General features: G+C 40.1%; 2 protein-coding genes across 44 annotated transcripts in view; both read right to left on the reverse strand.

Annotated features, from left to right (window-relative positions):
* LOC310840285 (dystonin-like) overlaps window positions 1-25,769 on the reverse strand; it is a 298,340-nt gene that overhangs the window by 127,549 nt on the left and 145,022 nt on the right. For all 43 annotated transcript variants that reach the window (XM_083729601.1, XM_083729632.1, XM_083729623.1 and 40 more), the window contains 9 exons: window positions 23,498-23,655; window positions 22,275-22,453; window positions 21,816-21,954; window positions 20,437-20,630; window positions 17,457-17,619; window positions 16,893-16,976; window positions 15,334-15,441; window positions 13,855-13,953; window positions 3,818-3,952 (listed from right to left, as the gene is read on the reverse strand). In XM_083729601.1, coding sequence (XP_083585727.1) covers window positions 3,818-3,952; window positions 13,855-13,953; window positions 15,334-15,441; window positions 16,893-16,976; window positions 17,457-17,619; window positions 20,437-20,630; window positions 21,816-21,954; window positions 22,275-22,453; window positions 23,498-23,655 — 1,259 coding nt within the window. The remainder of the gene's footprint in view (window positions 1-3,817; window positions 3,953-13,854; window positions 13,954-15,333; window positions 15,442-16,892; window positions 16,977-17,456; window positions 17,620-20,436; window positions 20,631-21,815; window positions 21,955-22,274; window positions 22,454-23,497; window positions 23,656-25,769) is intronic.
* LOC310840424 (desmoplakin-like) lies at window positions 4,035-8,525 on the reverse strand. Its single transcript, XM_083730380.1, has one exon. It carries the CDS (start codon window positions 7,448-7,450, stop codon window positions 5,636-5,638), a length of 1,815 nt encoding a protein of 604 aa, XP_083586506.1. The 5' UTR covers window positions 7,451-8,525; the 3' UTR covers window positions 4,035-5,635.

Consider the following 25,769-nt stretch of genomic DNA (forward strand, 5'->3'; position numbering starts at 1 on the left):
GAGCATTTCAGGAACAATATCAAGGGCATAATGGGTGGTATCCAGAGATGTATGAACAGTGTTCTGCTTGTGCAAGGAGACTTCCCGTTCCTCACCTTGCATGGTCCCCCAACCCTCTGAAACAGATTTTGAGGGTGCACAGGGAGTTGCAGGGGAGAGGGGGTGGCAAGACTATTCTTTTGTATACCACCCTTCATCCACAGATATCTGGGCAGTTCACAGTATGAAAATACAAGATAAAAAAAATAGGCTATTGTACAAGGGAAGTCTTTTGAGCAGCAGCATCAGGTACAACCCAATGTATCTTTAATAACAGCAATAGCTTATATTGCAAATCCATTTTTAGCCAACTTGTCCCTTATTAATGAGCCATAAATACATGCTTGGTTATGAAACACTAAGGTTGTGTTTATAGATTACTGGGAACACGAGAACCATAATTTTCAGGTATAAATACGGACACCCACTATTAAAAACATTTGTTAGGTGACCTTCTTCAAAACTTTTGTCTAAACTGTTCTGGTCTTTGCTTCCAACGAGATGTTGCTGCACTACAACTCCCATCAGCTCCAGTAGGAATGGCTAATGGCCAGGGATACTGGAGGTTGTAGTTCAGGAACATATGGAGGACCAAATGCTCTCCAAGTTGTTTTAGACAGTTTGTAAATAATCAACTACTAGATTAAGAACAGCCTTGATGTGTGAAGTCAAATGCTCTGACATTACTCCCTCACAGGATGTCTTGCAACCAAAGAGGTCTATGCAATTTCAAAGCTATCGTTTTCAGTATTTTAATAAGTTAAATCAACTACTTCACTTAACTTCCTTCGTGGATTTTGTGTGAATGGTATAGTTACCCAGGATACTGATCTTTTATTCTCAAGTATTTCCAAACCAGGAGTTCTCAAACAATATTAAATGCAACTCTTCATAAATCAAGGATAAAAGTTATAGATTGCCAACTCTAACCAGAGCTGAAAATGTGGATGAGCCTTATACACACACCCAACACTTTTCAACCATGAGGGTTCCCAACTCTTAAGTGTATCCCTGCTTTCTCTTATTCCATAGAACTGACAGAAGTGAAACTAATCAGATCAATTCTGGTCTAGTCTATTTCAGATTTCTTTCTTGAAAGTGCTCCATGGGGTACATAGTATATGGATACAGGGCATGGAACCATGCTTTCATATACTAAATTAAAATGCAACAGTCACTTTGTTGTAATAATTCCAAAATTGTTCTGAGTACCGGAAGAAGGAAGTCTTACTCATTGTGAGCACCACCCAATAACTGCTCACAGAAGTCACGTGAAAATGTTCTGCTGGTGCACACAATCTCTGCACCTTGGAGCTTCTCTATCCTACAATGGATACGGATATTCAAGATACTCCCCTTACAATTGCTATTTAGCATACTGGGTAAGCCACAATTTACAGGAACTAGACAGAAAGAAAAAGATTGCCATGTGGTACAGGTGGCCCATTTTAACCCCATGGTGAAGAGGGAATGCAAACCCAGGGATTTAAAACTGCTTCTTAGTCACTGTACGTTATGACGATGAGGCAGATTTCAGTAAGTGGCTTTTTTGTATCTATAAAAAACTACAAGCAAGGGCTTTTCTAATGAAAATATAAAAGTGCTTCGTTATTTGGTGCTAATTTTCTCTGGAAATCATACAATTAAATGCACCAAAAGATACATGTCAATTTACGAGGCAGTTTGTACTTTTCTGCAAGCTTTTTCTTTCACAAATTGCCAGGACAGGAAGCCCAATTCAGAATGGGACCGTGGTGAGGTGGGGGGGCAGTATTTAACCTTTTGCCTCATGCTGGGACCATGATTTGGATCTCACCATGTGTCTGCAATTTGCAGAGGGGGAGAACATCTGTCCGTAACAATGGGAGATCTTTTCCTCCAATGCAAATTCCACATACTGGGGGTCCCCCAAGATCAGGAACATAGGAGGGGCAAAAGGTTAAACTCCACCCACAGCCAGGGTTCCAGATCTAGATTGCCCACTGATTGTCCTGGCATTTTTTGGAAGCAGCAGCTTGCACTCAAGGACAAACTACGCTGAGTAATGTCATGTGTAGCATTTTCTCCATGTGTTCAATATGCATGTGGACACATGCATGTCCAGTTATATTAGGCACAACACAAGTATGAAAGACTGAAGAGTTTCTCGGCATCATGCAATGGGACCAGTAAAATATTGTATCATTTAAGTTCTTCAAATTACTTGCTGGTACAGGACTGACTGCAGATTTCAAGGGTTTGGTTCGGGAGTTACTCTTACACGCTTGGCGATGTGAGATTTCAGGTTCTACTCAGCCTCCAATATCCCCCCCCCCACCTCCACCCCTTATTTGAATACAGTGTAACATTTGGAAATGGGGTGTGTGTGTGTAGGGTAAAATATAATAAACTTAAATTGTGTGATTGATACTCCCTAATAAATTGGGGAAAGCAATCTGATTTGGGCCTATAATCATTGGGTTTTATGAGGTCCCTGGAGTTTCCAAGGTAGTAGTGGCCTTGAGAATGCCCCCTTGTGCCCATGAAGAATCTGATACACACCCTGTCTCACTGCCCCCTTCACCATGAGGTTCCCTCTTGAAACATCAATGGAGTTGAAGGAGGAAACAAGAAGAGTCATTCTCTTTCCCATTTCCTCTGTTAGTTCTACAGGCTCAATTCAGCCCCTGATTAGGCGGGAAACGGGGATGACAAAGAAAGAAAATGGAAGTGGCCAGTGGGGAAAAGTGGGGAGGCTACAGGAGTCAGGAAGTGAGGGAATGATCCCTTCCAAACTGTTTTTAAATTTCTCCTACCTAACCACCATCAAATCACATGTCACATCTGTTGCCATTGACTAAACCATGAAAATCATGGATATGGTGCCATTTGCGATGGATGCAGAGCTTTGTGGCTGCTGACTGCAGGAGATCCCTGCAAAACCATCACTAAATCGTGTGCCACCTCTTCGTCTACTCTGACAGTTTTGCTGTGAGCCTCTGTAAAAACTGTAAAAATATATGAAGAGCAGTGCTTTGGATCCAGATTTCTGTGATATTAGCAAACGCCAGATTTGTGATTTTTAATATAGTCTATTACTGTAAGCTTTAATCTGATAGGTTTTTGTGGGCAGCATCCCATGTAAACTCATGCAAATTCAAGAGGATTGTTTCTATTCTACCAGACAAACTTTTACCTAGAACCCATGTAAAAGAACAGAGGGGGGGGGGGGTTAGCATGTGCTGACCTGGAAGAGATTAAAAAACCAAATGCATCATACCCATAGTACACACTCTATGAATTCTGAATGGGCCTCAAAGGTTGACAACTCCTGTAACTTATAAAAAAATTACACCTCCATATTAACATCCAGAGGACTAGCCAAGAACACCTGGTGGGAAAGGAATGAAGGTATTATCATTTCCCATCATAAGTAGGGAATATTATTGTCCAAACACTGTTTCTCCTCTTTGTCTTGAATGTAGTCTTTCAGGAAAAAACACCCATGTATCAGTTATGTAGTCTGGTGAATTTATATAAAAACACTAGTATGTAAATTATATCTGCTCTTAAGCACTTTAAAGTGAAGGTTGTATCCAATGCCAGCCCTACTCAGAACAGACCCATTGATATCAATAGGCGTGACTAACTTAGGTCCAGGAAGTTCAATGGGTTTTCTTTGAGTAAAATATAAGCTGAATACAATGAAATGTTCTTATGCCACATTTGGCACTTTAAGGACAAAACAACACTGTGTCATGCATCTGGTAGCATCTATTCTCAAGCAGTGTTTTAATACCTGTTTCTTAGGAGAATCTGCTTTTTCAGACTTTTCTCCTCCGCCTTTGCCGAGGCTCTTGGTGATGTTTGAAACCCATTTCAGTAAGTCCCCAGCTTTTTCAACGTGTTCTTTCTTCTCCTCTTCCACTGACTTCTGATGAACAATGTGCATTGCAAATATATATATATATTTAAAATTGTAGGTATATTAAGGTTACAGCCAACCCGAAAAACAGTTACACCGTCAAAAATTTTATTGTGGAAGATGCCAGATAATGAGCTTTATTTTTACTTTCTTTCTTTTTTATCCCCATTACCAGTCATTCTTATGCATGCTTTTTTTAAAAAAAAAAGGTAAACAATAATAAAAAAAAGTAATTGAAGTAATTAATTCAAAACATCTGAAAAAACTAAGATAGCCATTATGATACATATAAACACATTCATATACATAGATGATGGAACTCACATTACAGAAACCTCCCAGCCACCACTGCACAAGCCAAATCTAAGCAAGGGTTTGCCAGGAAAAACACTCTAAATCTCAGCCTTTGCATTAGATGTACACCCAGTTCTAGATTATTATGTTGTTGAAGAAGACAATGAAATTCAATAACATACTTCAATCCTGTGCAATTAACATAGCATCTTACATGTTTCTCCTGAGAAGGAAAATTACTAATTTTGTAGTCAACTTTATTGTCGATTTCAGGTTTAAGTTTAATATGGTTGTGGTTTTTTTTAATGTAAAGAATCATGTAGTAGAAGGAAAACCAGAAAAATAATAATCATGTAACAGAAGTCTATCATTTTCTCTGAAATTTCCAGTGTCACTGAGAATCTTATCTCCATGTAACTTGGGCTGCAATACTATCCCCACTTAAAGACTACAACCCATTAAATTCAGCAGGACTTTCTTCTGAGTAGACATGGGGAGCACTGTGCTGTTACAAAGGCGTAACCGCCACCTAACACAGAGAGGCTTGCTTCCATGTAAACATGCCGTTAGAAGAATATCCAGTCTTTATGACAGAACCCACACCACAGTAAACTTTGCACCGGCAAACAAGCATCCTGTCAAATCTATTTATGATATTGCATATTACGTTCTACACAAATATTCAAGTGCCATTGACTTCAATGGGAGGATTTCCATACTTAGCTCCCTGTTTAACTTTGGCTGAATCAATGGAGATAGCGGTCAGTGGAGCATGAGACTCTTAACCTCAAGGTCATGGGTCTGAGCCCCACGTTGGGCAAAATATTCCTGCATTGCAGGGGGTTCGACTAGATGATACTTGTGGTCCCTTCCAACTCTAGATTTTTTTTATTTATTTTTTTGCAGGATAGTATTGCATCATACATTGATATAAATGCAACAGGGCATATTGTTTCACTTCTGAAAATTTCCCAAGAGCAGCTGGAATGGCAAAAACAACAACAACTCTGCAACACATTGCTACCACAATGATCCCAGTTAGCAAGCTGCTACTACCATTTATACAACATAGAGGATCAATTCAGGGATAGTTTTAAGTATATTCAGGTCCTAATGATTTCAAGGAAAACTAAAGCATTAGCTTAAATTTCCACCAAAATTAATGGGCCATAGAAGTGCTTAACTCTTATCAAATTGTGCATCATAATTACAAGCATGGAGCAACGTTAAATCTACTGTACGCTGAAAACTATACATAAGCAAACTCAAAATGCTTTGTTCTGCTTAGAAATCAGCCAGGAACCCTATTTCACAACCCAATTAAATCATAGGGAATCATTTCCATGAGCCAGATGGTTTAAATTACTGCAGGCCAATTTAATAACTTCCATTGTTAAATTATGACTGTGAGGAAAAATACAGACTAGAAATTCCTGAGGAAATGAGCTCAGCTGCTTCTAGCAATCGTAGCCCTGTGTGGCAGTCAAAAACCGCATTATCAAGGGCTTCTTTATACGTCAATTTCTTCTTTGTCTTGGGACACGTAATACCTTTTAAGTAGAATTTGTCATTTTTCATCTTTGTAGCAGTGACGGCATCAATAATGCCCCTTTTAATAGCTTCTTCCATCGATAATCTGCAATGAGACTTGGGATCTATCAATCCACCAGTCAGATGTTGATACTCTAGGCAGCGAGTGCCCATTTCTTTCTCTAGGACATTTGTGTTCATTGCTTCAATGGCTGACAGAACACTCTTTGTTACAGGGTGAATAATCCCAGTAAAGACCAGTTCACACTGCTGGACGTGCTTAGCAGACGCCTCATCAATCAGCTCCCTTTGCAAGGCCTCTGCCACACTATATCTCTTCCCAGTAAAGGGATCAATTATACCTCCCGTACTTGCTTGTGCTTCAAGGCACCTCAGTGCCGTGGTTCTCTCCACTAGGTTTTTGCGAGCAGCTTTCAGAAGAGGCATTCTCTCATTTGTCTCGGGCAGCCAGACACCAGCAATGGGGCTGTTGACATCTGTCTGTGGTTTAGAATTGCTCAACAAAACATCCGCAAGCTCGCTGGCTGTGATTTGCCCTTCCTTGTATTGACTGACCAGCATTCTATCAACTTTGCCATCAGTTAATGCCTCGTCAATGTTGAACTGCATTCCAGTTTTTAGATCTGTCAGCACAAGGTAAGAATTTCCATGGTGATCAAAGCATGTGGATTCTTTCCACTGAAATTCTTGCCCTGACAGCTGGAGGTAGGTACTTTTGTCTATCAGGGACTTTTTATAAGCCTCGTAGGAGGTCATTTCTGCTCCAGTTGTAATATCTACCACAGATATTTTATGAATTTTTTCTGCAGACGGGGTGGTTATTTTTCTCTCCCCAACAGGGAGCAGGAAGCATTTGCTTCCGATATCAAGTAAACACAGCTTCAGCAAATCATTATAATACATGGCTTGCCTATTATTTGGATTCTGGAAGACTTTTTTATTACTGGAATGTTCATATATAAATTTCAGAACGGTGTTGTTCAGCAAGCCCAGCTGGACCGCAACTTCAGGACGCACACGGACACTTCTCACAGGGTCAATAATACCTCCACTTGCTATCTGAGCTTCAATAAAACTTTTGCCTTTCTGCCTTTCAAGGATTCTGGTTTCAATTGCTTGATAAACAGACAGCTTTTTCCCAGAAAATAGATATCCTAAAACTGCCTTTTCTGCCTCAAGAAGCCTGCTTTTGTATTCATGATCTACAAGTCCCTTGGCAACTGAATCATCAACCGAGTATTTCTGACCTGCTGTGGGGTCAATGATAAAACCAGTGGCGGCCTGGGCTTCAAGCAGTGCTAACACAGATGCTTTTTCAATTATTCTCTGCTTAGCTGCAGAAGCAAATGAGACCTTCCCTTTACTAGATTCAATATACAACCCAGCTATTGCAGTAGGCTTAGTCAAAAAATTCTCAAGATTTTTTTGAACCTCAGCAATGGCCTTCTTTCCTGAATGAAGCTGTTCAGCTGTGCTCAGGTCTAGAAGTTTAACTTCAATCAACTGCTTGGCAGTTACATCATGGCGGAGACCTTGAAATTTGATATTATCATATTCAGAGGGGATCAGAGCAACCTCCTTGGCTTGCTTTTCCTCTAAGATGGCACTGATCTTTGATAAATCTTCATTTTGGAGATTCTGTAAATAGGAATTGTTTGACATAATGAAGGATACTGTACTTAGAAAATAGCATCAAGTTATTAATCTAGCCCATAAACAAGGAGAGGGGGAGAGATGCAGAATGTGAACAGCAAACACTAAGAATCAGCAAACTTTATTAACCCTGGCAATATGGAATTTTGTTTGAGAAGGAAAGTGGGATGGAATGACAGCAAAGTGTAAAAAGAGAAACTATCTCTTAGCAATATCATTACCCTTCTAATTGCAAACTCAGGTGGTGAATGAAGGCAGGAAATCCCCAAGATTCACAGAAGCACTATATATTAAAACCTAAGGGGGCAAAACCAAACAAACCCTCAAAGGAGACAATGCTCAGAGCATGCTCAGTAGCTATGGAATGCAGAGTGCAGCTGGAAAAGAAAAACAAAACAGCGTGGGAAGGGTGGAATGGCCAGTTTGGAGGGAACTGCTGAGAGAACCCTGAATCTCATTTCCTTTGGGCGAAATGAGAGACTGCACCTTTTTGCTCCAAGTACCACTTTTAAAAATCTAATGCGAATGTGAACAACTTGGATTTGTGAATTTCTTTCTTCATTCTAGGAAGCCAGGTCTGTTGTATGTGCAGTACAATACTTAAGAGTGATCTTGGACTTCTGTAGGCCACAAAAAATCATTAGGCAGTTGGATGGGGAGCTTTTAAGGTTAGAAGTGCACTTTTTGCCTCCACCTCATGTCTTGTTGAAATCATAGGGTGTGGGGACAACTGTGGGCAGAGAATGGTGTAAAGACACATCATTCTGCCTGCTGCTTTTATCCGGCAAACACCATTTTGCAGAGAAGTGTGCTCTTCGGTATGTAGGGCCCCCTCTTTTAAACAAATGGGGAACCTTTTGGTGGGTGTTGGTGGGTGAAATTTTTGCTTCCACACATGCAAGCAACTTCTGCATCTGCACAAATGTCTTGGGGTTATAATGCGGATTGATGCGTGCCAGATGTAAGAAAGTGTTCGATATCAGATAAGATGAAAACATAGAAATAGAACAGAAAAGCAATGAAGATTACAGGAGAACAGAAAGTTGTAACAACAACACCCAAGCAATATCAAACGCCATCAAATGTGCCATGTACCTCCAATGGATGCAGACGCTTCCCTAAGCCCACTTCATAACTCTCTTCAAGCCTGGAACTGAGGAGTTTGCCGTCTCTCAATTTATCTATTTCTGAAATTCTTGTGATAGGGTTGCTCTTATCAACCGTTATCTCAAACTCTGTGCTTGTCTGGGAAACATATTCGGCATAGGACTGTTGACTTATTCCATTTTCCAGTTGGTGGGTTACTCCGGACAACTGGAATGGCTTCTCTCGTTGCAATGAATCAGTGGCAACTGTTTGCAACTTCTGTGCAACCAGCGGTTCAGATTTGCAACTTGAGCCACTTAGGTGTCTCCTTCTTAATAAAGGAGATGTGGTCGTACAGAGGTTAATATGTTCAAAATCTCTTGGGGAGGTGTCTCCCAAGTAACTAAACCCATTTCCCTTCCACCCAAAGTCTAACTGGATGTTCCTTTTGTTGATCTCATTCTGAAACCAACGCAGCTGATTGCTGTGATCTCTTTTCTGCAGGTCTATTTGGTGCTTCAAGTTCTCTACTGTCCGCCTCTGCATTTGCAACTCTTCTTCCATTTTGCGGTATTTCTGCACATACTCCATTTCTGCATGCTTGCCTTGCTGAAGCTGCTCACGGGATTTCTGAAGTCTGTCTTGCAGGTCTTCAATTTGAAGTTTATACATTCTAATGTTGTCTTGAGCCATGTGGTTTTCTTGCTGCAGGGTGATGCATTCCATCCTGATACCAGATATGTCATTTTCCGCTATGTTGTGAGTTTCCAAGAGCTTTTCAAATTTCTTCCTAAACTCTTCTGCAGAATGCTTGAATGCAATTGATTCTTCCTGAAGTAAAGCCACATTTTGGCGTGCCATTTGTTCCTCCAAGGTCTTCTGATGCAAGTCGTCTTGCAGCTTCTTCATCTTGCTATTGAGCTCATGAATATGAGACTGCTGCTGCTGGACCTTCTGCTCGTTCATCTTCATTTCCATAGTGAATGTGCTCATCTGAGTACGTAGATTTCTTATTTCCATCTCTGCATTCATGTTATAAGCATTGTCCCTGTCACATTTCTGCTTAAATTCACCGGCTAATTCTTTTGCTTTTATTAGCTCATCTTCTAATCTCTTGATGTGATCCAAGTGCTCCTGCTCAAGTATTATCTGTTTGTGCAGTTGTTCATTTGTGATACGTAGTTGCTCTTTGAAACCTTCAGCCAGGGCTTTTAATTCATCATTTTTTCTGTCAATAATTTGTCTTTCAAGAATTATCTTCTCTGAATCAGTCCGGACTTCAGTCATCATTATTTTGGTCTCGCTGTTCCATCTAGAAAGCTCCTCAACCTTCTGTTTTAACTTTTCCACTAAGTGATTGCTATCTGCTAAATCATCTTTCAGTCTTTGAATTTTCAGCTGGTTTTCTTTTTCTTCTCTTGTCTTTTGAAGGAATTGTTCCTGCATTTTTTTTAACTGTTCTTGTAGGCTGGTTGCTTCCCCTCTGCTTGAAACAGTTCTCTGTTCAGCTGCCATTTTTTCTTGCTGAAGAGAAGTGATTTGGGAATGCAATTGCTGAATAGTAATTCCAGTGTTTGTGTGTGTCCTAGCCAACTCTTCCAGCTCCATCTTTAACAGTGCCTTCTCCTTCTGAAGTGACCTCAGCTCTTCTTGATACTTCATATTTATTTTCTTCAGATCCATGGCTTCTTGCATTACCTCTTCAGCTTTGCCTGTGGTTTTCTGCAGCTGCCTGTCAAGCTCTTTCAGCTGCTCCAAGTATCCTTGCTCTACCAGCTCTTTCTGATCCAGCTCTACTTTAAGGCGCCTGAGAGAATTATTGGCATCATCCAGTTTTTCTTTTAGTAAGCGAGCCTTTTCTTCAGCAGACGCATTCTGCAGTTCAAGTTCACACAGTTCGTATTTTAGGTCTTTGATGGTTTTCTCGGACTTTTTGTTGGCAAATGTTAGCTCATCCACCAGTTGCTGGAATTCCTCTATGTTTTTCAGTTCTTGCTTTTCTCTGAAAAAGTCTGAACCTGTTGGCAACAGAGTTTCTTGTCCTATTATAGTAATTTGCCTTCTGACTTCGGTTATTTCCTTTTCTCTGCATTTGCTTTTCACTAGACTACCTTGAAACTCCATGTCTTGTTCCATTTCCTTAATGAGTTTCACAAGCTTCTCTTCTTCAGCAGTCTTCTTCCTCAGCTCCTCCATCAGTGCTTTCTTTTGCTGCTCTAAATCTTGAAGATTGGTGTCCTTCCTTCTTAACTTATCTTCAAGAGCATCTCTAGCTACAGCAGTTTCCTCTAGCTGCATTCTGAAAGCTCTGAACTTTTCCTCAACCATACTTCTCTGAGCCTCAGTCTTCAAAGCGAGCTGCTTCACACGCTCCAACTCCTGCTCTGCGTCTTCTTTCTCTTTAAGAGCATCCTCTAGTTCCATGCGATAGCGCTTTGCTTCTTGCTCAGCCTTGGCTTTCTGGAGAGAAATCTCCTCCATTTTGGTCTGCTGCTTCTTCATTTCTTTCTCTGCATCGGCCTTTGCTTTTGGAAGTTCTACTTCCAACTGGAACTTCTGTTTCCTCAACTCATCCAACGTCTCCTCAAGCTCATTTATCCTCTCCATAAGTTTTCTGTTCTCACTCATTACTTCTTTTTGCTGCTGCTCCAGATCAGAATATTCACCACGTACTAGTGCCTCCTTATTCTTCAGGATCTACCAAAAAAAATAAGGCAACAAGAAACATTGAAATCCATTCTTTTAAAACGTTAGGTAATGTTGTAATGTTAAAATGCACAGTTGCAAATACTTACAAACTTCAACTACAGCATGTCAGCAGCACAGACTGAGGGATTCCCACCACCACTGTCACCATCAGAAAGGGACCGTTAGTTAGAGTAAAGAGAAAGCTGCATGAAGGAATCCACCAGCTGAAGTCCTCAAGAAGAATCCCTTTGCTTTCAGGATAAGAGTTGTTTCATAGGTTGAAGGTGATGCCCAGAAGCTCACTTGCATGAGTCCTTGCTTAAAAGCTACAGAGCAACTTCTCAGCAAAACACACCATGCAAGAAAAAAGCACTTCCTCATTTGATGGTTAGTTGAATAAGAAGAGGAGGGTGTTTTAGTGTAAAACATGATACAATTAGCAAGAAACCACATTTAATTAGCTATGTCCTTCAACAATAGTTATTTAGGCTCTGAACATAATGCTCTTTCTTTTAACAAAAGACTAGCACAATGTTACAGTATCATTAACTCACCAAGACATACTAATGCAAAGGCAGCTTTATTTCCTTCTGGATTGAATTTAATTCTTTCTAACTATTGCTGTTAAATGAGATTTTATTTTCCAGTAGATGTCCCATTACACCAATAAATGCGACATCTACTGGTATATAACACAAACCACAAGATACTTGGAAACGCCAATGCTAAAGATCATTAAAATGTAATAATTTAATTATCTCCCCGCCCACTAATCCTGATCAGCAAAACAAGTTGTCAGCTGGGAGGTTTCTGTAGCTGATCTTGCTACATAAATGAATAAAAGGAATGATTATGCAAATCAACAGCTTAGCAGTTTGTTTAAATATTGCAACTCCATTGAATCAGTTTTAAATCAATTTTCGCACCACACAAAGACATATTTAAGTTTCAAGTGATGATTAGGAATGATTTTGAAGTTGTATTTATTTCTATAATACTATTATATTCGTTATGATTGCCTCTGATTTTCAATACAACTATGTACCTCTTTCTTTTTTATTTCTTCCTTTTGGCCTATGCTTTCTCTGCACATTCTCGATTCAAAAACTGGCTGTTCGTTTCCTGTGTTTCCATACTTTGTTCTCCTGACATCCTCTCTCAGTTTATGATTTTTGTCTTCTTCGAGTAGCTTTGAATGGTCATGTACATCTTTATGCAGCACTAACTCAGCTAGAAAAAATCCTTCCTTTTTTTTAAAAAAAAAACATATCCACTTCCATCTCTACATTTTCTTTGTGAACACCAGTGAATAGAGTGGTCAAAGCACAGACAACATTCTGTGTCAAACTCTCAGCATTTGAAGATTGCAAGAAAGGGTATCTTCAAATTTTTCCTTTCTTGGTTCATGTCCAAATTACCCTTCCTCAAAATTATTTTGCTTTAGGAACTGGCCAGCACTACATCACTATTTATTTGAATAACATAACAATACTGAATTCATATTTTGGTTGACGTTGCTTTGCATCATTCCACAATTTAGTTCATACACTTTTAGACTATGCTGTATAACTGTGTTTTCTACTGTGTAAACCTTTGAAACAGCACAGAAACAAGTTGTGCTTCCTTGGCCTTCAACATTTATTTTCTTTGGAATTTGTACAGTCTTTCTTGTGGCGTAGCTGTTCTAAAATTGCTGCTACCTAGAGACATATTATGTAATGTATTAGTAGTATTCGCCTGTCAGAAGGACACGGTTGTCTTAATTGTTGCTGCATTGTCTTACTGATTCCTTCCTTGGTTTTAAATTGCTTAGGGCAGTTTTGCAACAATGGCTAACAATTCACCTGTTTGAATATTCTCTTCCACCTTTATCAGTACACTGTGAGAATATTTTTCAAAGTCTTTATTCAGGTTCTCAGGGTGCAACCTTTCTGAAAGGCAAGTGGGTTGTTGAATTGGGCTGATTCCCATGGGATAATGCCCTGCCTTCAGACTTCTATTCTTTATTCTCATCACAGGCTCAGAATTAGTTTTCCCATGTTACTCTTGCTCTCTCCTTCAGTGAAATAGACCATTTAAATTTCTCCTCCCTTTCATCAGCAACATGCACTGCCTCCACTGGCAGCTTTGTCTGCCTGCCATTTTTATTTGCAGACCGAATAGAAAACTCTTTTCTGAATTGGCCTTGTTCAATACTATACATCACAGGAACTATTGAGATATCTTTGCTTGCATGCAGATGCCTCTCTTTGCCATACTTCCCAACCCTGTCCATCCTGTCATCACTACTTAGACTACTATCAAATCCAGCTGCTAGGTTGAAAGCACAGCAGTGTGAGAGAGCTTATAAGCCAATAAATATAAAGGTATTTTACAAGTTTCTCAGTACCTTAGGGAAATTCTCTTATAGAACCAATATCCTGCAATAGAATTTTAGCAAACTAAAGTAGGAAAAATAGTAAGGACAATGAGAGCAGATAATTTTAGGTCAGTCTTGGTGTTCACTAGATACGTGATGTCAACCTTCATTTTATATCTAGAGAGTACGTAAGGAGTTCACATCATCTATCCTTATACTTAAAAAAGTATAGCTGCCTTAGTGGTTTTACTATCCCTTTGAAAGTTATCTGCTGACTTACCTCTTCCTCCTCCAGCCTTTTGAGAGAGTCACCAGCAAACTTTATATACTGAGTCATCAAGGTCACCAAAGCTGTGTAGCGTGTTCGTAAGTCCATAAACTGTAATGAAACAGAGGAACGGTACTGATTCATGCTGAAATGGAGTGTCTTAAATTTATTTACTTTTATATAGAACAAATAAGGTTACAAGATGATTTCTGAAATAAAAATGAACTGTGTCTTCATAAATCATAATATACAAAACACATTAGAAAGATTACCCTGAGTCCAACAGATTCTTAGAAGAATCAGTGTAACAAACAGAGTGTTGAGAGAAGTTGACTTCTGTCTGCTTTGGGGGTAGCAGGTGTGGAGGTGCTCTTAAGAATGAAAGATGAAGGACCAAATTCATCATGGGATTAACCTCCTAACCCCTCACGCCTTAAATCATTTATTTTATGAATTATTGAATGCAATGAATCCCAACACATTTTTCTGTATGAAGCAGAGACATCATTCAATATGTTATATTAGAAAAGGATGCTTCAGGGTCCCGAAAAGACATGAGAGTTACAGACATATACAGGAACATAATCTTTCATAAATCATTCTGTAACTCTTTGTATTCTGGCTATCATTCACAGAGTCTGTGATTATATTCAGTCTCGATTGCACTTAATCTCTATCTTGCTGATGGGTGAGCTTGCAAACTCTGGAACAAAGAAATGTCTATACGCAGCCTCATTTCAATCACAGGCAAGGATAGGTTCCAAACGTCAGTTTGTTGTACTCTTACCCTATGGTCACCAGTATCCACATTTTAATCTAAGTTCTTTAGATCCTTTAACTCTAAAGAACTCCCTACCTACACTGAACTTCTAAATTGCAGTGATTTGGGGGTTTTCGTTTACAAATCCTCATTAACTCTTTTGGACACATTAATCTACCTTATACCAAATCAGACCAACTGTTCCATCCAGTTTGGTACTATCTATGCTGATGTGTAAAAGCTCTCCAAGGTATCATCCACCAGATGTTCCTTGTCATGCAACCTGTGATTCCTCTTGCTAGAGATGCCAGTAGTTGAACCTGGAACCTTCTTGATGCAAATCATGTATTCTACCTCTGAGCAACCACCTCTCTTCAGAATCACGGGCACTGGCCACAGTCCATTCCACAACTGTACATTTGCACATTACACTGAAGTTGATGATATGGAAACTGGTGAAACTGTACCCTGGAATAATGTGATAAACTAATCTATGTAACACTGGCAACTTCAGGTGACCACATCGTGCTCTCTGACTGGATATATTGTCCAAGTAGCTGTAGCTAGACTAGCTGCACCCAAAATGAAGCAGCAGGGTGTAACATGATCAATTACTAGCTTTGTATATTTATACTGAAAGTATTTCATGAACGTGGCTCAAAAGCTTTCACAATGCAGAAGTGGAATGTGGGCCATTATAAAGCATTATATATTAAGGCACGTCCACCTACCTCTTGGATAATGAAATCAGAGGAGCTCTGCATTCTTCGGCGTTTCACTGGAGATTTTTGCTGGGAGTCAACCATGGCTCTGTATGTCATCGTTTGCAACTCATAGTCCTGCAGAAAATAAATGGAAATAGGTAAACCTGTAAGCTACTTGTTCCATACTAGGAGTCCTTCAAGTGCTGCATGAATTCATCTGAAGACTATGGGTGATATCCAATGGCGACTGGTCTGCTGACAGAAGGGAATGTGGCAGGAGAACTGGGAAGGAGGCAATTGTAGGCAATCCCCCTATAGCATACAATCTGGACAGTTCTAGATCCCCCTCAAGATCTGGACAGTTGGAAGGTGGGGAACATCTTCCAGAACAGATTTTGAGGGGGAGGGGATGCAAGGTATTGGAAGGGAAAGATTAACTCCTGTCAGCTGACAGTCACCAGAAGATATCTTGGACACCAGGGCAGTGAAGCTGGAGCGTAAAAGAAGACAATGCAGCTGCTGTGGAACTCACATTATAACTGGACTGGGAAACAGCAACTTCCCTCAGCTCAACTGGCAGGTTTCATTGATAGTTTTCCATACAAAACCCGTCACTCTGGAAACAGAAGTAGAGATAGGAAGAATGCCTGCACACAGCTGAACAGGACCATTGGAGGTTTCTCTTGGCTTTTCTCTGTTGTTTTGGTGACAGGTAAAGCTGCCACTCAAGTGGGTAGGTTGGATTGTCTGATTACAGACCACACCCAGCAGCACAGGAGAGGGTGGCATGGTGGGGTGGCACTGTTTGCCTGACCTCTGGTCTGTGGTGCTGCTGCAGTTTAAGATAAAAAAGGTAAAGGACCCCATGATGGTTAAGTCCAATCAAAGGCAACTATGGGGTGCAGTGCTCATCTCACTTTCAGGCCGAGGGAGCCAGTGTTTGTCCACAGACAGCTTTTCCAGGTCATGTGGCTAGCATGACTAAACCGCTTCTGGCGCAATGGAACACCATGACGGAAACCAGAGTGCACAGAAACGCCATTTACCTTCCCACCGCAGAGGTACCTATTTATCTACGTGCACTGGCATGCTTTCGAACTGCTAGGTTGGCAGGAGCTGGAACAGAGCAATGGGAGCTCACCCTGTCACGGGGATTCAAACCATTGACCTTCTGATCGGCAAGCCCAAGAGGCTCAGTGGTTTAGACCACAGTGCCACTATGAGGTATAGGTGAGGCAGCAGCAAGGTCAGCATTTTGCAAATGCACTGGAAGGAGCACCAGATTGCCTATGCTAGAGTTCAGCTGAGAGCCGCCACCCCAGCCCACTACTGCTGCCAGCGCCCACTGATACAATGCAGCCTAACAATGTGGATTGGAGCAGCAGCTGTGGCAGTAACAGCAACATGTGAAGCAATGTGTAAAGTGTATCTCTCAGAAGACACGGCAGCTTCCACATTTCCACACCCAGACTTCCAGGTGCAGGAACAGCAGCATCACTGTCGTCATTCTGGATGCTGAGCAATGCTCACATTTCCACAAAGAATTAAAAAATAATAATAACTGTGCAGAGAAGTTATAGCTTTACCTTTACTGCAGCTGAATACTGCTCTGAGTGCTTCTGGCATTCATCTAGCTTGTTTTGTTTTGTCTCTATTTCCGAAACTAGCATCTGTAAAATAAACAAGAGAATTTTAGTATGTAAATGTAACAGTATCAACCTATGCAACTTTCCCCATCCTAAAGGCTGGTGTTCTACTTGTTTTTTAAAACATACTAGACTGAAAACTTGAAAGTTGTGTTTATGTATAAAAACTTAGCATGAAAGGCTGTTTCCCTGTGGTCCACTTTATAAATTACCTTTGGCTCTACAAGAAAAATGGAAGGGGGGGGGGACATTGCCCCTCAACCAACATATCCAGAAACACACTAGATTATTAATAATGTAAGATACAGAGGTATATCCAGTACACTGCTTAAAAGGGGAAATTTCTTATTAGCTGAACTGAAACTGGCTGTCTTTAGCTTAGTTATTAATTCTTTACATCTAAGCCCTACAACAAAACCTGCATGTTATAAGTGGATATTTTTTATCAGCTCACTACAGAAAGGTGGCATATAAACAAATTAAATCAATCAATCAAGCTTTTACCTTTTGCTGGTTTAGCTGTTTGGCCAGAGCTTTACTGTTCTGAGGTGGGTTTTCCTGGAATCTCTGCTGAGTTTCTTCGACTTGCTTGATCCAGTTATCCAGTGCACCATATGTATCCCTGTAGTACTTTAGGGATTTATTGATAGCTTCTAAGTCACGCAACCTGGTTGAGTGAAAATCAAGCTGTTTCAGTGAGGAAGAACAAACTAGTAGCAATGACAATAAAGAACTAACCATCATCACCAACAGCAACCTTACAATAACCTTGTATGGGCAAGTCAGTATTATTATTCCCCGCATAATAAAGATCTTTGGGGTGGGCACAAAGTCTGAAACAGAACAGAGATTGCCTAAGGCTACACAGTAAGTTCAGGGCAAAGGTGAAAATAGAAATTCCTGGTTTGTAGCTAAGCGCTAGGCTACACCACTTCATAAACATGTGGCTGTCAGAAGCTATCATTCGGCTAGAAGTCCTTTTCTCAGGATTTCTACTGCAAACCTTCAGAATGAAAGGCTTTGCCAATTTCATTAAAAAAAACCTCTCTGAGTTCTTTTTAATTTCCATGCCTTTTTTGAGGAGCTCACAGTTATCAAGAAATGTATTAGTTCTGAGGAATACATGCCAAAGAACATACATTCCTGTGTTCATAAAGCTCCAGGCAACCTTCTATCTCTCTATCAAACATCCCTTCATCTTTATAGGAAGCCAGATGTCTCTCCCTGTGTTCCTTATTTCAAAGGGCTTTGTCTTTCTCCATCTCTATCTACAAGTTCCTCATTTCAAATGCCAGGCATTGAAAAATAAGTGAATCCCCTGCCATGATAACCTCCAGAATCAGACAAGTATGCTTACATGTACCAGTGTATTTTAGACATAAAAAGCTACTCAGGGTGACCACTAGAGGGAAGTTATGTAGAATTCAGCAGCAGCTTAAAAAACAAAAGGAAAAAAACAGAGCAGTCACGTTCCATGTCCTGCAACAGTATTCCTCAGCTGCAAAACTTCAGGATTAAAATGTGGAGAAAGACTCAGTTTAGAATAAATTCCTAGTTCTTCATATGCTGACTAAATCCATGGTTGTTAGGGGAAAACAGGTACCTAGTCTATTACAAAAGTCTTTATAGAAAAGGGCCTTGCAATCTACAGGAATAATACTAAAAATAAGGAACTTTTTTCCCCTGTAGTTTTCAAGTTTGAGGCAGAAAGAGAAGAAAAAAAGTGAAACATTATGTGGTAATTCCGATAACTGCAATCCTAAAAACTGACCTGTGGTGCTGGAGGGGGTTAAGATTGAAGGGATTCCCCTGTCCACTGTTGTCTACCACTTGGGACACTCCCACAGAAAGCTGAAACTGTGGAAAGTGAGGCAGTGGAAATATTGTTGTCATCAGTGCTCCCAACAGCAGTACGCAGTGTAAGACACTGAAATAGAGCATTTTGAGAGCTGGGGCCAGGGACCTGCTCAGTCCTACCTCAGTCCATTTCCCCAGCCTGATACTGGTGCAGCAGGAAGAAGAAAAGGAAAAGGAAAAAGCAAATGCTCCTTCACCAACCTTCCGGCTTGGCCTGGCCTGGCTGAGGCTGTGGGGTAGTAGAACCCCCACCTCCATACCTCTCTATGACCCCTCTTGTTCTGGGAGTAGCAATTAGTAAATAATGTGGGCAATAGTTAAAATGGCTAAGTTTTATACAGCTGAAGAAAAATTATACTGATAACTAGCCAGGTTTTATTTTTATTTATATATATATATATATATATATATATATATATATATATATATATATAAACAGGAGGGTGAACATTTGTAGGGAACAGTCTGTTTACAGTTACAAGTGGCAGTCGACACAAAATCTGTTACCTCTCGCGCTCAGAGTGCCTAAGTGTTGATGGTGAACTGCCAGCACAGCCAATTAAGCTGTCCGAGAGAGGCAGCATTTGCTTCATGTTTATCTCACAAGCAAGCAGGAGCATTCTCATTTGCCATAAATAAGAGTACCTTAAACTGTCAGGACAGAAGACTACCCACACAGTGCCGCCTATTGCGAACCCAGAACTCAGTGCTTCTAAGACAGGCATGCTTTCCTGAAGATAGCAAGGATTGAACCAAGGGAATCACAGACGTGCAGCATGTATCTTGCAGAAGCCACAGTGTGGAAGTTGCTTCCCTGTGGCTTCTTTCCACATTGCTGCAGTAACATGTGTGCAGGGTCATTGAGGGCGCCACATGGAGGTGACAGCCCTGGGTTTAGTTGGCCCTGCAGCTTCTCGCCCACCGGGCAAATCTTTCCAGCTCCTTCGCTCTTAGAGAAAAGCAGGGAGGTGGAGGCAAAGAATCCCAGTGCCAATACTAAAGACGCAGCAAAAGAAAGAAAAAATTAAGCCAGATGGAAAGAAAGGGGAGGAGAGACCGTTGCTACTAACAGAAGCTGCAAAAAAACCCCAAAAAAACAAACCTTAGGAGGAGGTGCAGAGAAATGTGTTTACTGAAGGTTTTCTTCATATGCAATGTGTAAATTTACTGTCAATGCACTGGTAGCAGTTGGATGGATTTGTACAATGGTGGAATTCAGTGTAAAACAGGAACACTTCCACACGCTTGGTGAATCAGCAGCTGGTTTCCCACATATTAAGTGGCGACTCTCCACAGGGAGACTGAAGAGGAGCCACGGCCACTACTGGGCCAGGCAGGGGGTAGGTGAAGGCAACAAGGAACCCAAACAGTAAGATTTGTCCGGCTCCACACACTTCCCTAGGGACGGCCTTGCGTATGCATGAAGGAACCATATTCACTGCTCAGTGTTCCTTCATATATATGTTATAGGAGTTGTCTCAAGAAAGCAGCTCCCGCCCTCCTGTCAAAATGGACATGACCAAACCAGAGAAGTTTTATCTTCTTTATTTCTTTCTCTCCTCAGTTATGCTGTACATGACACAAGGTTTCACTCTGAAGTTTCTGAAAAGAAAGTAGGAGTACTAACCTGTTCTCAATCTGAGAATGAACATTCTGCCATCTCTCAGTCAGCTGATCTGCTTTCTCTTTGTGCCAGTCGAAGTCGAGATCACGTTCCTTGTGTGTTTTAAACATCTGATCACTAATTGCTTTAGCTTTCTGGAGTTCGTCTTCTAGAGCATGGAATACTTCTCTTTTTACATCAACCTCTGATCTCCATTGCTGGTACACAAAACATGTGACATCTCAATACGGATCATAATGCTGCTGTTTCAAATCAATATGCATCATTACTAACTAATGCATCATATTATTAACTAGTCATAGGGTATCCATGTGGGAAACAAACAAAGCACCCAAATTTTCAGTGAAATGCTATAAAAATGGTTTTGTATTTGCACCATTACTGCTTCTGTAACTATAATGAAGAGGAATACTTTGCTAATTATAGGCATACCTAAGTTTATCTCTCATGTGGCTAATCTTCCCTGGTCTTCCACTTCTCAGCAGTTAAGGAAAATTAGCTGCATAAGAAGGAAGGGAAAAGGCTGCATTCTTTCCTGGTATAATTTGGCTGTGTTTTTCTTTTCTGAAGAACCATATGGGAAGGAAAGGGACCAGTGACTGCTTCAAGTTCCTCCATCTTTTGTTGCCTATAACAGGGATACAGAACCTCCAAATGTTGTTGGACTACAACACCCATCATCCCTGACCATTGGCCATGCTGGCTGAGGCTGATGAGAGTTAGAGTCCAGCAACATCTGGAGGAGGACAGGTTCCTAATCCCTGCCCTATAGGGATGAGAGGAAAACCTCAGGATTCTAAACTTCTGGTCTTCTTTTCACAAGATGGTGTAATATGCAGCTCAGCTCTTAGCTAAGTGTTACTGGGAAATGACATAATAATCAGCATTCATTCCTAATTCACAATATTTGACCAGTCAACTGGCTACATCTCAATGCCACTCATGCTACTTCGTTTCCATTCTTCTAAAGGCCAAACAGAAAGCAGATGATTCAAGACAGATAAAATAAAGTACTTATTTCCACCGTACATTGTTAAACTGTGGAATTTGCTCCTACAGGAAGCAATGAGGGCCACCCACTTGGATACAGGAAGTTTAGACAAATTCATGGAAGAGAGGGCTATTGATGGCTATGCTCTGTCTCCAAGGTCTGAGACAGTAACACTTCTGAATACCAGTTTCTGAAAACCACAGGAGAGTGTGTGCTCTTGCGCTCAGTCCTGTTGCAAATTTCTCACAGGCATCTGGCTGGCCATTGAGAGAAGAGGATGCTAATGTTCTTACATTTGTATGACAGTATATATCAATCTCCTTTATTTCTTTATATCACTTAAAAGCACACCTATTTCTCATTATTATTTTTCTGTACATCATAAGAATACCTTCAACGTAGCCATAAGGTTCTCAATATTGCTCTTGTCAGCAGTTAATGGTTCTTCCTCACATAGTTTAGTCTCATAGAGTTTTACCAGTGCTTCGGCTCCTTGGGTGTTTTTCAGCACCAAATTTATAGTTTTTAACCTGAAACAAAAGGGATCACTTGTCATTCATAATTTCCAAATAGTTCTAAAGTTTTAAAACTTGTTTTAGTATATGATGACTATACGACTAAGATCATTCTTCTATTTGTTTGTTTGTTTAAATTTATTTCTGGCCTTTCAACTTTATAAACACTTTCAAGGTGGCCATATGAAATTCTGTATCTATTATTCAATTCAACAAAATATATTCAAAACTGTGAATATACTCAGCTTCCCCTCCAAGCACACGCTACATCATCCTATCAAATGATGATGATCAAAAAGTGTTACAAAATGTGAATGACTTGATGGCTTACTTACTTTTCTATGTAAATGGAAGACATGGAGTAAACCTGATTCATATTTTGAATTACTAGGTTAAGCTCCGACCGCAGAGTAGGAACTGAGGGCGAACCAGCAGCTTGACTGAAAAAATCATCGCATTTGTCTGTGATTGTTTCCAAGTCCTCCTTGAGTCGATCCAGATCCTTCTTCAGTTTCTACAGAACCAAAGATAAAATGTTTTTCCCCCTATAGCAAGGAGCAGTTCTCAAACAATCATAATAAGCATCCTTAGGTCAAGAGTCACTAATACTATAGAAGATAATATGAGCAAAGGGTTATAGGACCCTTTGGAGCAGCGTGAGAGGCTACAGGGGAAAGAGGAAATCACAAAAAACTGCCCTGCCTTTGTACCCCTGTGGGGAACCTCCACTGAATCTCAGTTCCTTCTGAACATAGCTGTCAACGTTTCCCGTTTTTCAAGGGAAATTCCCTTATTCCAAATAGGATTCCTTACAAGAAAAGGGAAAAGTTGACAGTTATGCTTTTGAAATTGAAATGAGCCTTTCCATTTTTCTAAATTATTTTTTATCGGGGTTTTGTGTTACAAAGCAAACAGATAAACAGTGAACGGTACATCTACTGTCTCCACTTTCAATTCATTGTCTTTTTCACAGTTCGTTTACATTTGGTGAGAGACATTTTTGTCATAGACGTCTTGCAGTTGGGGGAAAGGGAAGGTGGGGAGAGAGATGGGGATATCATTCTTTTGTTCTATTGCCTATTCTTAGTGTAGGATGGTTGTGTCCTTCCATTGTTTGTTTGCCCTTCCATTTGTTGAGGACTAGGATACTCAGAATCAAGACAACTAGCTAGGGTTCAAGCCAGTAGAAGCAAAACTAGTTAATCCGAGCTAGAACTCAAAAGTCGTAACCACTGCCACACAAAAACCAAAAGACTTATTTGATAAGATCTTTGCTCACTTTTATCTTCAAAGAACCAGTAAAGCTTACCTGCTCGGTTTGGGAATTCCAAAATGAAGGCATTTGTAAACAGACTGCCCCAAAACCAACTGGTGGCTCAAATGTTTACTTCACTTTAATTAGCTCTACAAGTGAACATTACTCGTTTTAATTTGTAGATGCAGCCATGCAGATAATTGTAGCAGTCCCTTCTGAATAAGCTCTTTATGAGCTCATCATTACACGACTGTTACATTTCATGAGCTTTGGAGAGCCCACAGAGAAGCTCAGAAGACTCACCTCTTGTTCAGAGATCCGAAATACACTTTCATGTAAGTCATCTCTCTCCAGTGGGGTTCGAATCTGCCTAATCAAACGATCTTCACAATTCTCCAAACGAAGTCTCATGTTTCGAACTTCTGAGATGTATAGGTTGTAAATGGATTCTTCATGCTCCTCTGTTGGAAGGAAATGGAAGAATGCAAGTAAAACCAAGTATATTTAATGTTCTTCTGCCGCCACACAACAGATATTCTAAAGTCACAGTGCTATAACCTTGTCTGCAGTGTCTCTGCTTCATCTAAAAAATGTGCAATTAACTTTAATGGGAAGTGGTCAAGAGGAGAAAGGGATGTGCTAACAATGTAGGGAGAAGAGGAAGCATGTCTTCAAATTCTTGTTTCCATGTTCTCCATCTCTCTTTTTTTAAAAGCTAATATGTTTGCTACAACTATTAAAATATACAGAAACTGAAACTTACACCCCACTTATACTGAGACCTGCAGGTGTAGGGCAGTATATAAATTCAATAAATAAATAATATAAAAACCACCTTTCCATAAAATAATATACATTTTAAACAGGCAGAATATTGCCCACTCTGTGGAGTTTCACCATTCAAATTGGTCAAAAGCCAGTAAAGAATGTTCTTTACCACACAAAAAAAATCTATTTTAGTAACAGGTTTGAATGCATTTGAAAATTTTCAGATTGCTGTTAACTTAGACCCACAATTTCCCCAGCCAACCATATTTCAAAGGTACCTCTGTACATTTGCAATAACAAGCATAAACAAATCTAGCAAACCGCACCGCCCCCTCATTTCAAACAGATTTTCTCCCCAAGGGGAAATGTGGAAGTTCACAAATTGGGGTCACCTTGAGCATCTTCTCAAGTGGAGAAATGCAAACATCATAACTGCAGGACACAAAATCAACTTCTTGCTTGCCATACATTATCATCATCATGTCTAAATATGGGCATCCCCAAAAAAACTAATATGCACATCACTTTAGTCATAGGTATTATCATCCCATTTGTGTATGCACAGTGATTAATTGGATTGTTTATGGTTTGTCCAGAAATTATTTCATAATAAGATGGTATTAAATCTATAGAAATGAATCCCTTATCATTTTCTCCAGATACACAGTTGAGCACAGTATATCTCTGCTCCGTACTTATATATTTACTTTAATCAGCTTTCATCTGTTATTGCATTCCTTTCTATATCAGCATCAGCCTGAATGCATAATATAATATATCTATTCAGCTTTATGGAAGCATTTAAGGCTCAGTGATATCATATATTTTCAGAATGGAGATGGAATATTTACAACAGCAAGGAAGAACTTCAAAGACTTTTTTAAAGCAGATACTCTTACTGTTTTTCCAAAGGATATAGGGTCCATTTATGACATACTTGCAGATTTATTTATTTTTTAAGGAGAGTAAGTAAATAAATGTAAGTGATGTGGTATGATACTCCTGGTATTTTATTTTGAGAGGAAAAATATGTTCCTTGTATATTTGTGTGTAACAGTAACAGATGTTCTTCCTCTTATTGTGCAACCTGCCAAAATAATTGTTCTATTTACGCACACAAATTATTACCAGCTCATTTTAGGAACCCAATTGAGATCTCAGATTGTGTGCCAGTAAAACGCATATTACATTTTCAGCAAATATGCAGGGGCACAAGTTCTTTTATCTGCAATATAACATTTCAATATTTGAATCAGTTCTCTGTGTTATGAACAACAAAACAAACAGGAGAATCATGGGAAGATCAGCTCTTCTTTTTCCTTCCTGTTTCATAAGTGATTTTCTCAGGAGCATCTGTGTTAATGACAGCTCACTGATTTCAAACAGACACAAAACAAGTATAGTTACAGTCAACTGACCTATACCATGTGGGGCGCGGGACACAGAATATCACACTTCCTCTTCTGCTATTTGAAAAGCAACATCTTAATGTCTGAACTGGCTCTGAGTGCTCACTGTTAGACGTATGTAATTGCTTATGTGCTGTGGGTTAAACCACAGAGCCTAGGACTTGCTGATCAGAAGGTCAGCGATTTGAATCCCCGAGACGGGGTGAGCTCCCGTTGTTCGATCCCAGCTCCTGCCAACCTAGCAGTTCAAAAGCACATCAAAGTGCAAGTAGATAAATAGGTACTGCTCCGGTGGGAAGGTAAACGGTGTTTCCGTGTGCTGCTCTGGTTAGTCATGCTGGCCACATGACCCAAAAGCTGTATGCTGGCTCCCTCAGCCAATAAAGCAAGATGAGCAC

This window comes from Podarcis gaigeae (genome assembly GCF_964106915.1).
Source record: "Podarcis gaigeae genome assembly, chromosome: 3".
Taxonomy (NCBI): domain Eukaryota; kingdom Metazoa; phylum Chordata; class Lepidosauria; order Squamata; family Lacertidae; genus Podarcis; species Podarcis gaigeae.